The sequence below is a fragment of the Suricata suricatta genome, chromosome 3, assembly GCF_006229205.1.
Source record: "Suricata suricatta isolate VVHF042 chromosome 3, meerkat_22Aug2017_6uvM2_HiC, whole genome shotgun sequence".
NCBI lineage: Eukaryota > Metazoa > Chordata > Mammalia > Carnivora > Herpestidae > Suricata > Suricata suricatta.
Window position 1 is genome coordinate 148,698,120 of NC_043702.1, and position 16,485 is coordinate 148,714,604.

A 16,485-nucleotide genomic window follows, 5' to 3' on the forward strand; every position below is an offset into this window, starting at 1 on the left:
CACCGATGGCTTTATTGTACTATTTCTGCAAAAGTCCAGGACCCCTTGAGCAGTGGCTCTTAACTCTGGCTGCACATTTGCGTCACTTAAGGAGATTTTCAGAAAAATACCAGAGCTTGGACCCAAGACCAATTAGTCAGAAGTTCCAGGGTAGAGCCCTGGCATCAGTGTTGGTTAAAGTTCCCCTAGGTGATTCAACTGTGTGACTGTGCCCACTGGGCCCAGAACCCCTGGGAAGAGCTCCTCCAACAGCCTGGCCTTGAAGCATTATCACCTGGGAACTGCCTAGAAATGCAAATTCTCAGGCCCCACCCTGGACCTACAGAGACAGAAACTGAGCGTGGGTGTCAGTGACCAGCAATCATGTTGACAAGTCTTCTAGGGAACACTGATCCAGGCTAAAGAAGCCTTATGAAGGCACAAAGATTTTTTGTTTTTAAAATTTTTTTAAATGTTTATTTTATTTGAGAGAGAAAGAGCAAGAGAGACAGAGATGCGTGAGCAGGGGAGGGACAGAGATGGAGAGAGAGAGAGAACCCCAAGCAGGCTCCTCAGGGCTCAAACCCACGAACTGCAAGATCATGATCTGAGCCGAAATAGAATCAGACAGGGCGCCCCTGGAAGGCACACTTTCAAACTGACAACAATCAGACCATCTTGGGACACCTGGGGGGGCTCAGTCCATTAAGTGTCCGACTTCGGCTCAGGGCATGATCTCACGGTTCGTGGGTTTGAGCCCCGCATCAGGCTCTGTGCTGACAGCTCAGAGCCTGGAACCTGTCTTTGGATTCTTTATCTCCCTCTCTCTCTCTTAAAAATAAATTTAAAAAAATGAAAGGAAGGGAGGGAAGGAAGGAAAGGAGGGAGGGAAGGGAGGGAGGAGGGAAGTGAGGAAGGAAGGGAAGGAGGGAGGGAGGAGGGAAGGAGGGGAGGAAGAAGACCACCTTATCTAAGCTTGCCTTTAGTATCCAGGGAAAGGGAGAGCTACGCAGCTTCCCTGACATCACCAGTCAAGTTCTGGGCAGAGTCAGGTCTAGAAGCTGGGCTTTGTCTTCCTGTCTCTAGTCTGTCCTCTCTGTTGTCCTGTCCACTCTTGGGCCGCCTTGAAGAAAAGGTCTGCAAAGACAGCCACAATCTCCCCCATCCCTGGACATGTAAGTCACCCTTCCCACCAAGAGGGAGATGTGATTTCCCTTTGGTGGAAGTTTGCTGGGCTGTTGTAACAAAATACCACAAACTGGGTGCTTAAGACAACAGAAATTTATGGTCTCTGGAGGCAATAAAGTTCTGGAGGCGAGAAGTCTGAGAACAAGGTGTTGTCAGGGCCATCTTTCCTGAGACCACCAGGGCAGTCTCCATCCCAGGCCCCTGTCCTAGTGTCCGATAGTTGTGGCGGCATTAACTCCACAACCTCCATGAGGCATTCTCTGTGTGTATGTGTATATGCCAAAATCGCTCCCTTTTGTAAGGACACCAATCATATCGGATCAGGATCCACCCTACTTCAGTAGGATCTTCCAGTTGAGGGCACGTTCTAAACTAACGGACGTTAGAACTTCAACCTATGATTCTGAGTGGGTAGGGACCACACTTCATCCAGAACATGTCCCACTGAAGCCGGGCCGCAAGGGGTCCTTGGAGGTTCATGCTCTGAAGCATGACGTTCTCATGGGCTGGAGGCACGGCTGGGAATCTGACTGCACTGCTGAATGAGACTTGGAAGGGAGAAAGGGAGGCCCAGGCCATCCCCAGCCATCCCGGTCACCTCGGCTAGGGCATCAGATGTGTGAGTGAGGCCGTCTTGGGATCTTGGGTCCCCTGAGCCAACCTCCATTAGCAAGGGTGAGCCACCATCACCAAGCTCCGCCCAAATTACAGAACAGTCAGCAAATAAATGGTGGTTGTTTTAAGCCACTAAATTTTGGGATGGCTTATTTTTAAAAAATGTTTTTAACGCTTACTTTTGAGAGAGGGAGAGACAGAGTGTGAGCAGGGGAGGGGACACAGAATCCGAGGCAGGTTCCAGGCTCCAAGCTGTCAGCAGAGCCTGACGCAGGGCTTGATCCCATGAACCGCAAGATCAGGACCTGAGCCAAAGTCGGAGGCTTAACTGGCTGAGCCACCCAGGCGCCCCCGGGGTGGTGCATTTTCGCTAGAAGGGGATAACTGATAACTACCGTGAGGCTCCACCAACACATGGCCTTCATGATTAATACTCGATTCTTCCTGTTGGAGGGCCTTCTGCCAGGGCCAGTGCCTGCCTATCACTCAGATAAAATATTTGGGTCTCACTGCTGCCTGAATGGCTGGGAATTAGGACAAAGTTCTGCTTGTATATAATGAATGGCACCCTCTGACCTACCTAGAAGCTTCTGAGAGCACGAGTGACACGCTGAGGCTCTGGCTGCGAGCAGGCGGGAGCAGGGGAGGGGGCGGAGAGGTACTGAGGGGTGCTTTGTGTGGGTGGGCCTACAGCCAGAGCTCGGTCGCACAGAGCCAATTGTGTGGCCTCCAAAGCACTGGGACTTGGGGAGAGGAGGAACTCAAGTAGTGAGAGGCCTTGGCTGAAGGGAAAACTGGAATAATTAAACCACTGAGAACAAGTGTCTTCCAAAGAGCTTAATTTGGGGAGAAGGAAAAGCATCAGGGAAGACAAAGAAGTGATTACTTAGAATAGGTACAGAGGAGTCTTATATGGAGAACAGTGACAGGAGATAAGGTGCTCAGAGCAATACAGAAAGTCTCCGACTTCCCCAACGGCGGGTTGTGCTAACCACCGTCCTGACAGTAGTGAACACCAGTGCACACCCGCTGTCCCCCAGGCACTAGGGTAAGCATGTATATTTAATCCCCACTCCAATCCTAGGAGGTACGTTCTGTTGTTTGAGTCTCGTTCTGTGGATGAGAAAACTGAGGCCCAGAAACATAAGGAAGGCCACACAGTGCATTAAGGAGCAAAGCTGGGATTCAAATCTAGGTTTTCTGGCTTGAGGATCTGTGCTCTTCACCACGAGTGAAGCTGCTCTGTGCTTTCTAAAGCCTCTGCCGAGTCTTAAATAGCAATTAGAAATCACTTAGGGCTTATAAGCTTAGGGCTTATGAGCGGCCTACTGCAAGCAGCCCAACCCCCATTGGGGATGGGGACTATGTCCCGGTAAGCTGCTCTCTAGAACAAGGTGACTGAATGGGCCAGTGCTTCTCCCCTAGTTGCTGCTGCGTGAAATCCTGTGTGGGACTTGCTCGCTGACTTTCTGATGTGATAGTCTAAAAGCAGCCCCTCCCAGGACAGGCAAGCCACAACCTTCCAAGGAGCCTGCCTGGGGCGGGGAGCCTGCTCAGACTTGACTGAAAGCAGCAGACTCTAGATCAGCAAGACAGATGGCGTGTGGGGGGTTGCCTACACCTCGGACACCCCCATCCCTGGATTTCTTCCTCACTGCCTAGGTTGTGTCCTTGTACATAGAGACACGGGAAGAAGTATCCTTAACTGGGCATCCAGTCCACATCCCTCAACTTACAGACAAGGAGTGTCCAGAGGAGAATTACATGACAAGGTCTTCACCCCTTCTCTGAGACGTGCGTGATGTCTCTTCCCAGCCTGCTACATTGCACTGACTTTCTTCTCGAAGGCTGCAGTGAGGAGGGAAGAGGAGGCTTGTGCTCTCTGCAGACGCCCCCCCCCCCCCTTCCTATCAAGGAAGGAATCCCAGGCTGCTACCTCTGCTGAGTCCTGCCAGGCCTTTCTGAGCAGGTGTTCAAGTCCATGGCTGAGCAATATCCATAGCACCCGGCCTGCTGGGGGCAGGGCGGGGGGGTGGGGGGTTAGAATATCCCAGGAGGTGGCAAAAGCAATCTCTGCTTAAAGCCTTGGCCCAGAGCCCTGTCTCACCAGTTTTGTTTCCAACTTTGTTCCTTCGCTCCAGTAAGAATGAGCCAGCCTTATTGTGAAGTGGGAAATAAGGAGTCAGGGATATGGTCAATTAGCAACATTTACAATCAGCACTTGAACCTTAATTCCCAGGCTTTTTTTTTTTTTTTTAAATATTATTTATTTTTGAAAGTGAGAGCAGGGGGAGGGGCAGAGAGAGAGAGAGAGAAAGAGAGAGAGAGAGAATCCCAAGCAGGCTCTGCACTGCCAGCGCAGAACCAGACATGGGGCTCAATCTCACAAAATGTGAGATCATAACCTAGTTGCAATCAAGACCAACTGAGCCATACAGGTGCCCGGTGTACCCAAACTCCCAGACTTCTGAGACCTTAGGTGCTCACATCTTTCTCTGCCCCTAACGGGGCACTCTGGCTCCCATTTTCCTGACACCAGAGTCCTTCAACCTAGCTCAGTACCCAAATGTGCACCAGGGGCTAGCACTATGTTTAGTGTGACTAAAACATAGACCTTGCCCTCCAAGGCTCAGGCACAAGCTGTGCCCTCTGCCTTGTTCCTTCCTGGTCTGCCTGGTCAACTCCTATTCAACCTTCAAAACCCAGTTAGCCATCAGCCCCACCGAGACTGTCTACCTAGTTTCTAGGCTTTAGTCACACTTCTTATCTTTACATTGTGATCTGTTCACATATCTTCTTCTTCCTGTTTCTTCCCTTCTAAGCTTAGACTCAGGTGACAGTAGGTTTCATGCCATGTGCCAGGACCCCTTGGTAGTGGCCATGTCGAGGGATCTAGGGCCCTGGGGGTTCGGGGGGGGGGGGTCAATGTCTGCTGCTGGAGGAACTGGCCATGTACAGATTCACTGGGCCCTCAAGAATGCCTGGTAGATTTAAGTGCCTCTTCCCATTCCCCCAGAAGATCAAAAGCCTTGCATAGTGTCTACCTCCTTTCTTGCTGTTCATGTGAATGAATCAAAGATGACTTCTTCTACTCTAAGTAAAAAAAAAAAGCCAGGAATTCTAACCTCCTGCCTACAGGTACATCTGTACAGTGGCTATCTGCCTCGGGCACTGCTGTGCCCAACACTGGCACTGAGGACCGAAAGCACATCCCATACCTTCGCCTTTTGCAATTGTCCTCTCCCCCGAGCCGGGAGTCTCTCTGAGGTGTCTCCTCTGTCCTCCTGTACTCTCCACCCGAGACCGGACTCCCTGACCCTCAAATCTTGATTTCCTGGGTTTCAGAGCATCTGGCCAGCCCTCGGGCAACTTGAGCTCAACATCTGTTAGGGGCTGAATTGTGCCCCCACAAAGTTCATATGCTGAAAAACTTCCCAGTGGGACTATGTTTGGAGATAGGACGGACTTTCCTTCCTTCCTTCCTTCCTCCCTTCCTCCCTCCCTCCCTTCCTTTCTTTCTTTTTGTTTTGGAGAGAGAGGGAGACACAGAATCTGAAGCAGGCTCCAGGGCTCTGAGCTGTCAGCACAGAACCCAATGTGGGGCTCAAACCATAAAATCCATGACCTGAGCCAAAGTTAGACACTTAAACAACTGAGCCTCCTAGGTGCCCCTGGAGATAGGACCTTTAAAGAGGTAATTAAGATAAAGGCATAGGGGTGAGTCCTACATGACTGGTGTCTTTGTAAGAGAAAATGAGGACACAGACAGGCACAGAGGGAAGACCACGTGGAAATGCAGGGAGAGGACAGCTATCTATAAAGCAAGGGGAGGAGCTTCAGAAACCAATCCTGCTGATATTTTCATCTCAGACTTCCAGCCTCCAGAATCGTGAGAAAATTCATTTGTCATGAAGCCCACCCCACCCTCGGTCTGCTGTACTTTGCATATGGTGGCCTTAGAAGACGAATTCAACATGTAAAGCTGAGTTCACCTCCAAATCCAAACAGAATAACGTGGAGGGACAGCACCTCGTGCGGCCCAAGGCAAAAACTCAGTCGTCCACAACTCTCTCCACATGCCTCATCAACGGATCACTAAGTACTGGGATTCCAGCCCCGTCTCTTCCCCATCTCACTGCTCTGGTTGAGGCTTTATCCATCACTGCCTCTCTCACCCCCCATCGTGCTGTGCTAGGTCACCTGCCCTTCTCAGCACTAGTGACATTTTTGGGTGGTACAATTCTTTGTTGAAGGAAGGCCTGTGCTTTGTAAGATGTTGAGGAGCAGCCCTGCTCTCTGCCCACAGCACGCCAGAACATCCCCCCCCCCCCCCCCCCCCCCCCCCCCCCCCCCCCCCCCCCCCCCCCCCCCCCCCGCTCTCCCAGTTGGGACAGCCATCAAGGTCTTGCACTATCACTCCAGGTTGAGAACCACTGCTTTCAGGACAGGTTGTCCTTGGGTGCTGGCACTTAATAGCCACTGAAGATTTTATACAGGAGAACATTCAAACTGCCCTCTCTCTATACCCCAGCCCACCTTCAGTATCTGGCCAAAGTGTCAGTCCTTCTGGAAGCCTCCCCCTGGTGGGGCTGGGACTCCCTGGGTCCTCTGGGCACACCATGCACATTTCTCATCCCAACTGGAGGGCTTTAGGGAAGAAGGAAGACAGAGAGGCAGCAGATAGGTAAGCGGGAGGGCTGGTGCCCAACACCAAATGCCTACAAGAGGCCTGGCATCATGGACCTCCAAAGGGCCGAGGAACCAGAAGTCTGGGAAGTTCAGAAGGTGGGGATGCAGGGAAGGGGCAAGAATAATGACTGGTCAAAAATCCTCACAAAGAAACAGTCAGACCCCAGCATCCTGCCTTTCACCTTCAAACCAGCAGACACATCCAAAAGGAAAAAAAGTTACACCCCAGAGTACTCAAATCTAAAAGGCTCTGGCGGGGGCATCTCAGGCACAGTTCAGGGAAGAGCCTGAAAACCAGAGAGAGGAAGCAACAGCCAAGGCCTCCTGTCCCATCTATACTTTCTTGAGGGCAGGAATTTTTTGTTAAACTTCTAATATGAGCTAACTGCTTTGGAGGTGCTCTAATCTTCCCTGTCATTTAGGCTAATTCCTTTTAGTGTCGTTCTAGATCACCAGCAGAATAACTACCCTGCTCTCCAAGGACTCCACTTCCCACAGGCCTCCCGGGTTCTGGATCAGTTACAAACAGAAGGTGGTGTTACCTGAAGGAAGTTATCTAGGTGTAGACCCTGTGATGGCCAGGACTGGAGTCCATTGCTGCAAGCTCCAGTAAAAATGGCTTCGAGAAAATCCCAGCTCAGCAAGGGTAATGCTTACTTTAGGCTCATGCTTTGAGTACTTGTGAAGACTAAGTGCTGAGGGCTGGGTGGCTGTTGGTTGAGCATCTAACTCTTGATTTGGGCTCAGGTCAGTCAGTCTCACACTTTGTGGATTTGAGCCCCATGTCGGGCTCCAAGCTGATAATGTGGAGCCTGCTCAGGATTCTCTCTCTCTCCCCTGCTCCTCACGCTCTGTCTCTCAAAATAAATAAACATTAAAAAAAAAAAAAAAAGACTCTTAAGAGCCTTTAAGTTTCAGACCACAACTCCCCAGGCAAGAATTTCTCTGCTTCTCCATCCTTACCCTACCAAGGACTCCATAGCTTGAAAGGAATCCAGGCAAGGCTCTCCCTGGGGACCCAGGGACATGACTATCTGGGGCTTAGTAGTGGGTGTTGGGGGAGAGGCACTGTAAGTCCAGACACAGACAGAACAAAGGGTCTTCCTGCTTATTTTGAAAATATACACAAAATAGGGATATAGAAAGTGGGAAGAGAGAATGTGACTTACACCTAGACTAGTTTGGGGCCATGAGAGCTGGTGATGGCAGCTGCAAGTTTATCCAAATACATTATCTAGTTTGCTCTGCCCACTTGTAACTGACTCACCCTATCCGGTATCTCATCCCAGGAGAGCCTCAGGGTTAGATGTCCAACCCTCACTGGCCAGTCTCCTTCCCAATGCCTGGGGCACTTGTAAGGGAAGAGAGGTCTCTGTTTAGTGGTTTGAACCTACAGAGGAAGAATTGCTGGTATGTATGAATTCATGTCTCCAGTGAAGGAAAAAGTAAAGAGAGCTAAGAAAATATCAGCTCTTGGTTTCTGGATGAAGATACCAGCAGAGCAGGCTGGATGTACTGAACATAGTGTCCTTGGATAGGCACTGGCCAGATTTTTCTAACCTCCTTCCCTTCCTACTATACCTTAACTTCACCTCTAACTCAAGCCCTTAAGTCCCTGAGGACCTCCACAAAGAGACCCAAGGCTTGGGACTGACAATTTGCATAGGCCCAAAATGCCTGCAGCTTCACTGTAGGGGTCAAAGTCTACGGATCTGAGCATTGTGCTAATGAGCTGTAGGATACTAACCCCCTCCCAGGGATCAATCAAGCAAGGCTTACAGATGTTTGGGATCAGTTCCTAAGTTAACATTAATAAACTTGTCCCCTCAACCCAAAGCAAGGTCACTCAGTGACACATCCAGGTAGCCCCAAGGCTTATCGGTGCCTAAAAAAGCAGAGACACATCTGAGTTAAATCCTAGAATTAAATGTTTGAAAATCGAAAACAGGTAGATTTAGGCCCAAAACATAGGCCCTACCCTTCCGGTGAGGACTGGGCTGGGTTCTGCTCCATGGTCTTGCCAGGGGCAGAGCCAGGCCCCATGGCGATAACCCACCTCTTCAGAGAATACATTTCTACCTGGCAGAGGAGGTTTTATATGGGCATTAAAGAGAAACCTCCTTGAACCTGGGCTGTGTTGGAAGGGTCCGTCCAGTTTACTCCATAGCTCCTGCCAAGTCCTTCTCCTAACACACTGATCTCTAAGACTATTTGTGGCTAGACCCTAGGACAATAAATAGTTCTTTTCTCATCAGGGACCCCTTTGAAAATAAAAAATACAGTTTTTGCCTAAAAGGCTCTTAAGCACTTTAAAAATTATTTCAGATGTTCTCAGCCCCAGGCTAAAGACCCCCTATCCTTTGGAATCCTGGTTCTTGGACCCCGTGCCTTTCTACGGCACCAGGGTAGAGCCCTACATTGTAAGATGGCTGCTGCAGATTGGCCTGTGAATTCACGTGGATTCAACCTCTACTGCCCTCTGTTGGCCACGAGGAAGGACGATAGGTTAAAATGCTGGACTCCTTCCCAGCATTGAGATGGAGACAGACTTTGGGCCCCAGAATGGTAGAGGCAGATACGCTTTCACCAGAACCTCTAGAAGGCTTACCTTTCCTTGAGGTGGGCTGGGGATAAGGGGATACGCAGGGGACCACCACACGAAGTCAAAGCACCACAGCTCAGGTCCTGGGCCCCTGAACATTAGTCAGGGTGGTCGGATCGCATGTGACAGCACCAGTGATCCTCCATTAGCTATCCCCCTGGCTGCAATCCCTAGAGACAGGGGACACCCCGCCCCTTAGCTCAGAAGGGCAACAAGGAAGTTGGGAAAGTTGGTGAAGGCCCACGCCTGGGCAGAACTCCACATCACAGAGCTCCACATCACTTGAGACATCGACTGTATTTGCAGGGGGTTAGGAAAACAGTGGAATGAGAGACGCAAACCCCGGGGAGAGTGCCCAAGCGCTGCGGGTGCCATGACCCCTAGAACTCCTCACTCTCGTCCTCGCCGTCCATGGACTCTGTTCCCACTTCTTCGTAATCCTTCTCCAGGGCAGCCAGGTCTTCTCGGGCCTCAGAGAACTCCCCTTCCTCCATGCCCTCGCCCACGTACCAGTGCACAAATGCCCGCTTGGCATACATCAGGTCAAACTTGTGGTCGAGGCGTGCCCAGGCCTCGGCGATGGCTGTGGTGTTGCTCAGCATGCAGACTGCCCGCTGGACCTTGGCCAGGTCTCCCCCGGGCACCACTGTGGGCGGCTGGTAGTTAATGCCAACCTAAGAAGAAACAGCAAATAGTGTAAGCCCTGGGTTCCGTGTTCCCTGGAAGGGGTTTGCATAAGGATTCCCATAACTGGGAAAGGGGCAATCAACTGGTGTGTGGCATTTGCCAGTCTGTAAGAAACACAGGGATAATGGGAACATGTTAACTGCCACAAGGAAACAAATCCAGAATGTGGGAGTTTCAAGATGATAAGACTAGTCCCTTCAAAGTCACCGTGAAGAAAAAGGGTGGCTGTTTTATATTAAAAGATTTAAGAGAGGTGCCTGGGTGGCTTAGTCGGTTAAGTGTCCGGCTTTGGCTCAGGTCATTATCTCACGGTTTGTGGGTTCGAGCCCCGCGTCAGGCTCTATGCTAACTGCTAGCTCAGAGCCTGGAGCCTGCTTCATATTCTGTATCTCTCTCTCTCTCTGACCCTCCCCCCTCTGCTTGCACTGTCTCTTTCTGTCTCTCAAAAATAAATAAAAAGCATAAAAAAATTATTATTAAAAAAAAGATTTAAGAGACACATATAATGCCTAGTCCTTGGTTATACCCTGAGTTTGAAACACTGACTATAGAAGCCATTTGTGGAAATTGGGAAAGTTTGAATACGAGCTAGGTATTCTTACTTTGGAGAAGTATTATGAATTCTGTTAGGCACAAAACAAACTTGTAATAGCTGTGAGTGAGTTTAAATGGGTCAGCAAAGCAAAAATAAAGGCAACATAGCAGAGTCAGATCTTGAATCTAAGTAGTGGGTATATGGTTGTTAACTGTACTAACCTCTCCACTTTCCTATAGTTTGGAAAATAGTTTAAAAAATATATACATATGAAAAACATATATATATGAAGATCTCCAATTACATCTAAACTTCATCTACTTTAGACATTGCTCTATTCCGAATATATACATACGTTTCATATTCAGTGTTTAAAAAAAAAAAAAAAAAGGTCAACTTCCCCCTTAATGCCTCTACGGAGCGCAAGCTTACTACTTCCTGAAGGCAGCCCACTCTTCCTCTGAGTAGCTAAAGCTTTCCTAATATGGAGCTGGGAGAATCCGCCTCCCAGACTTCCCACCCCTGGTTTCTAGTTCTGAGCTATAGGACAGCTCTTCAAAACTAGCAAGCAGCCATTATCTTTATGACCAGGAGTCCCTGCCTCGCCTCCCGTTGTGGTCACGTCTGCAACAGTGCAAGGAGGCTGTATGGTTTTTAAATGCCACAGCTGCCACCTTTAATCTTGCTAATCTCACACTGGAACAAAACCCATAAAACTTAAAGCTAGGTCATATGCCCTGTACCCTCTGGCAGTGTGGACTGACGAAAGAATGGAGCATACAAACGGATTCATCCTCATTACTCAAGAGATTGCATTCATAGACTTCCGACCCACGTCTTGCCCATTATCTGAATGGTAGGTCTTTCTGCGCTTCCCAAAGTGCTCCCTTCTGAGCAGGAGATGGATTAGGTGGGAGTGGCCCTGGCACATGTGAACTATTGGTTCTCCAACCTGACTGGCAAACCTAGGGAGTGCCTATTTGCCAGGCTAAGAGACGTGAAACCTACTCTTCCCTTCATAAGGGCAAGCTTTCGGGTCAAATAAAAAAGTCATGATTTGTCCGATTCTCCCTCCCCAGCACTTTCGTTTCCATGCCCCAGGGCCCTCTAGGAATCTCCCCTCTAACAGGTACACAGCACACTCGAAGTCCCCTCCCCCCCTACTTCATCCCCAGCTTGCCTTGAAACCCGTGGGACACCAGTCCACAAACTGGATGGTGCGCTTGGTCTTGATCGTGGCAATAGCGGCATTCACATCCTTGGGCACCACTTCTCCGCGGTAGAGCATGCAGCAGGCCATGTATTTGCCGTGGCGGGGGTCACACTTGACCATCTGATTGGAGGGTTCAAAGCAGGCGTTGGTGATCTCTGCCACGGACAGCTGCTCGTGGTAGGCCTTCTCGGCTGAGACGATGGGGGAGTAGGTCACCAGGGGAAAGTGGATGCGGGGGTAGGGCACCAGGTTGGTCTGGAACTCTGTGAGGTCCACGTTGAGGGCCCCGTCGAAGCGCAGGGAGGCAGTGATGGAGGACACGATCTGGCCGATGAGCCGGTTGAGGTTGGTGTAGGTGGGGCGCTCGATGTCCAGGTTGCGGCGGCAGATGTCATAGATGGCCTCGTTGTCCACCATGAAGGCGCAGTCCGAGTGCTCCAGGGTTGTGTGCGTGGTTAAAATAGAGTTGTAGGGCTCTACAACCGCTGTGGACACTTGAGGGGCGGGGTAGATGGCAAATTCCAACTTGGACTTCTTGCCATAGTCCACGGAAAGCCGCTCCATCAACAGGGAGGTGAAGCCCGAGCCGGTGCCGCCCCCAAAGCTATGGAAGATCAGGAACCCCTGAAGCCCGGTGCACTGGTCCGTCTAGGGTAGGAGAGAACACCGTTAGGGTACAGATGGCCTGTCACCTGCCCCCAGCCCTCTCCTCCTGACAGCCTCTTCTGTCTGCAAAGCTGCTGTGACGCAACTACAACTGTATTCATTTCTATATTTAGAAGGGAAAAAAACCAACTTTGAAGCATAACTTGTACTTAAGTGTATACATGTTATTGCATGTACAGTGAATGGCTTACAAGTGTGTATACCTGTATTACCAAATGAATCAAGATATAAAATTTCCATGACTCCAGAAAGTTCTCTTAAGCTTTTTTTGCTTTTGCCTCTGTAGAGGAGAAAATACCAATGAGGGGTTTAGAGTTCTAGGGGACGGAAACCTACAAGGACAATGCTGTGTGTAAAGTGGCAAGTGAGGGGAGGGTCAGGTGGGACATAGGGCCCGTAGCCAGCGAGCTGGGCCCTCTCAGTTCTGTGGCTTTGCCACCTGGCCGCAGGAGAGGGGGAGTCAGGAGGGGGGGAGCGGGGGGAGGTAGTGGTGGTATCTTGTTGAATATATAGATTCCCAGGCCCCTCACTTCCGAATGGAGCCCAGGAAACTGCAGGTTTACCAAGCACATGCAGTGACTTCTGATGTAGCTGGGCCTTGGACTAGAAGAGCATCAATCTCTACCAGACACATGGGCTGTCAGAGTATAAAATTCTCCATTGATTTGCAATATATACGTCTATCAAATCATTATGTTGTACACCTGAAACTAATGCTCTGTCAGTTATATCTCAGTAAAAATAAGTTAAAAACAAGCTTTATGCAAATTGATACCCCCCCCCCCCCCCGCGAAAAACCCTTTAGGAAAATCCTAAGCCTAGGGGGTACTTTGTGTTAGCATGGAATCCCATTCCTCAAGTCAATGGGAGTCCTCAGTCCCAGCTGGTAAGCAGCAGAGTATGCCCGAGCGATCCCTCTAGAGGAGCAGTGCCAAGGTGCTGGCTCCTAGTTGGCCTCGCTCCTGGTTCTTGGTGCCTCTGGCAAGGGATGAGGTAAACTGGGAAGTCGTTAAAAACTAACCAGTAAGCAGGAGCCTCTCCCGGGCGCAAAGTATTGCTTAGGAATGTAAGAACAAGCCAAGCCGCCAAGGCCGCTTCCTCCTACCTGCTGGGCCTAGAGAGGGATCAAAGCTCAAAGAAGGCTTGGATTGGACAATTAGACCTGGCAGAGCGAGGAACCAGCAGGCCAGAAGCCCGAGTCCACAGACCAAAGGTAGAACAGGTTATTCAGGCTTCCTCTAGGCCTAGACCGGCACCCAGGACACACAGCTCCCCCTAGGGGAAGCCAAGGAGGCCGACAAGCAGAAGGGGCCATGAGGGCACTTGGGGTTCCTGTCACAGCCACAGGCCTGTGGTTTCCCTTTCTTCCACACATGTCAGGCCTCCCAGGCCAGGTAGGGGACGGTAAAGACACATTGTTCTCCTGCAGGTGCCAAGGGCACCTGGTCCGCTCACCAGTTTTCGGATTCGCTCCAGCACCAGATCGATGATCTCCTTCCCCACAGTGTAGTGGCCTCGGGCATAGTTGTTGGCAGCATCTTCCTTGCCAGAGATCAGCTGCTCAGGGTGGAAGAGCTGCCTATAAATGCCAGTTCTTACCCCGTCTTGAGGGGAAGAAAGAGGGCAAAGGTAAGAGAGACTGGTCTCACCACCCACGAGGACATAGGCACGAGGAACTAGGCTGTCAAACTCCCCTAGGTGTAGCCGCAACACAGAGCATGAACGGCAAACGGCCTTCCCGAGACCCACTTGCAAAGTCCTTACATGGGCCTGTGAGCGGGGAAGTCAGGGCCCCCTTGAACAGTCCCTGCCCTCACGGCCGCTCAAACTTGCTGAGGAACCAGAGGGTGTCTAGGGAATCTCATTTAAAAAAAATTTTTTTTTGTCTTTTATTATTTTTTATTTTGAGAGACAGAGACAGAGAGCGAGTGGGGAAAGGGCACAGAGAGAGGGAGACACAGAATCTGAAGCAGGCTCTAGGCTCTGAGCTGCCAGCACAGAGTCCAATGTGGGGCTTGGACCCACCAACCATGAGATCATGACCCGAGCCGAAGTCGGACGCTTAACAGACTGAGCCACCCAGGTGCCCCCTGCCCTTTAAAAAAAGCCAAAATCAAGAGTGGGACACTTGGGGCGCCTGGGTGGCTCAGTGGGTTAAGCACCCAACGTTGGCTCAGGTCATGATCTCACCGTTGGTGGGTTTGAGCCAGGCATCGAGCTCTGTGCTGACAGCTCAGAGCCTGGAGCCTGCTTCGGATTCTGTGTCTCCTTCTCTCTCTGACCTTCCCTGTTCATGCTCTGTCTCACTCACTCTCTCAAAAAATAAATAAATGTTTAAAAAAAAAAAAAAGAGTGGGGTGCTTCATCGGCGGAGCCACCCAGGCGTCCCTCACTTGCCTTTGGTCTGGGACAAGAACGTAGACTAATGCAGAAAACCCAATCCACAGTTTAACATCTACAGAGATGTCTTTAGAAAGAGGGGGAACGTTTTCAGGAATAGGAAACTGAGGAGATCCAGATGCAGAAAGGAAGCAGCAAAGAACCCCCTGGGAGCCAGCAACAGCCAAGTTCACCTAAGTCCCCAGGCTATTAAGGGGCCCAGTTCAGTTAAAGGTTAGTAGGGGGCCGTTGAGAATGTTCTCAGTGCCTTCTTTAGGCAATGTTATCCTCAAGAGTCTGTGGGTAGGAAAAAGGAAGTTTAAAGTTTCTGCCTTCATAGCCACACTTTTCGGCAGTCTTCATTCTGGGTCTGACCCCTGACTCAAACATCTGGCGGTTTCCATGCAGCGAGGTTTGACTGATATCCCTGGCTCAGCACAGGAAGCCCCCAGGACCCCTTCTGAAGTCAGAGGCTAGACAAAGCAACGGAATTCAGTGTTGTTCTTGGCGGGGAGATGGCCTGCATTTCAAGAGCTTCTCCCCTAAGCGGAGCTCCCCACAGACTTTGGGGCTGGCAGAACACACAGGCTGGAGGAGGGGAACCCCCCACAGCACCCACTCACCTATGACAGCAGGCTCCAGGTCCACAAAGACAGCCCGGGGCACATGCTTGCCAGCCCCCGTCTCACTGAAGAAGGTGTTGAAGGAGTCATCGCTGCTGCCCTGTGCCTTGTCGCTGGGCATGGTGCCGTTGGGCTGGATGTTGTGCTCCAGGCAGTAGAGCTCCCAGCAGGCATTGCCCATCTGCACCCCGGCCTGGCCCACATGGATGGAGATACACTCGCGCTGTTGGGGGAAGCAGAGCAGTGGTGTGAAGGGAGGAGAGTGGGAAGCACCTTATGTCTTCCCTGCTTGGAGACTGAGGCCTGCTCTGAAACTCAAAAAACTTGGTTCCTTTTCCAGACCCTCCCGCACTTGAAGCCAAACTACCTCATTTTCATTAACTGAGGGTTTGAGAATAAACCTAGGTCTTCCAGGGGCAGGAACTAGAAAAAACTGATGCCACACAGCCAAATCCCACTGCCTAGTACCCTGTGTGCTGGCTGGGGTAGGACAGGGAGCTTAGGGTCTCACACACCAAGATAGGGCTCCCAGAGGCCCCAGCAGTGGACCCCTAGGAGTAGGGGTCTCCCAAGGTGAAAGTCTGCATCCTCCACAGCCTGAAGGCGCAGAAGATGAATTTCAGGTCTGTTGTGGATTAACTGAGGAGGCAGCTCTAGAGTTACAGCCCGTTTGAAAGCTCACCCACAAGCTCCCCTTTTTGGGGGGCTATACCCCGACTCTGGACACTTGTCCTTGCCCACTGCAGTACAGAATCAATCGAGAAGTACTGCTGAACAGTCACGAAGGAGACAGCTAACCCCACCTTTCAGCTCTCCTGAGGTAACTCCTACATGGGACAGACTCTCCTGTCTTCTGGTCCTTCACCCCCAACCCAGAGTCTAGAGGATGTGTCTGAAAGGGCCAGACACCTCCCAGGCACGAGAGGGTCTTTTTTTTTTTTTCCATAATATTTTATTGTCAAATTGTTTTCCATACAACACCCAGTGCTCTTCCCCTTCAGTGCCCTCCACCATCACCACCACCTCTTTTCCCCGCTCCCCCTTCCCCCTCAACCCTCAGTTCATTCTCAGCATTCAATAGTCTCTCAAGTTTTGCATCCCTCTCTCTCCCCAACTCTCTCTCCCTCCTCTGCTCCCCTTGGTTCTCCATTAGGTCTCTCTTGTTTTCCTGCTAGACCTATGAGTGCAAACATATGGTTTCTGTCCTTCTCTGCCTAGCTTACTTCACTCAGCATGACACCCTCAAGGTCCATCCACTTTCCTACAAAGGGCCATATGTCATTCCCTCTCATTGCCATGTAGTACTCCA

The 16,485-nt window shown here is 50.7% G+C and overlaps 1 protein-coding gene across 1 annotated transcript in view; it reads right to left on the reverse strand.

Moving 5' to 3' along the window:
- Positions 1-9,351: 9,351 nt before the first annotated feature.
- LOC115288296 (tubulin alpha-8 chain) overlaps positions 9,352-16,485 on the reverse strand; it is an 8,270-nt gene continuing 1,136 nt past the window's right edge. The window contains exons 2-5 of the mRNA XM_029935488.1: positions 15,177-15,399; positions 13,630-13,778; positions 11,476-12,156; positions 9,352-9,747 (exon numbers count right to left, since the gene is read on the reverse strand). Of these exons, the coding sequence (XP_029791348.1) occupies positions 9,454-9,747; positions 11,476-12,156; positions 13,630-13,778; positions 15,177-15,399 (1,347 nt within the window). The 3' untranslated portion in view covers positions 9,352-9,453. The remainder of the gene's footprint in view (positions 9,748-11,475; positions 12,157-13,629; positions 13,779-15,176; positions 15,400-16,485) is intronic.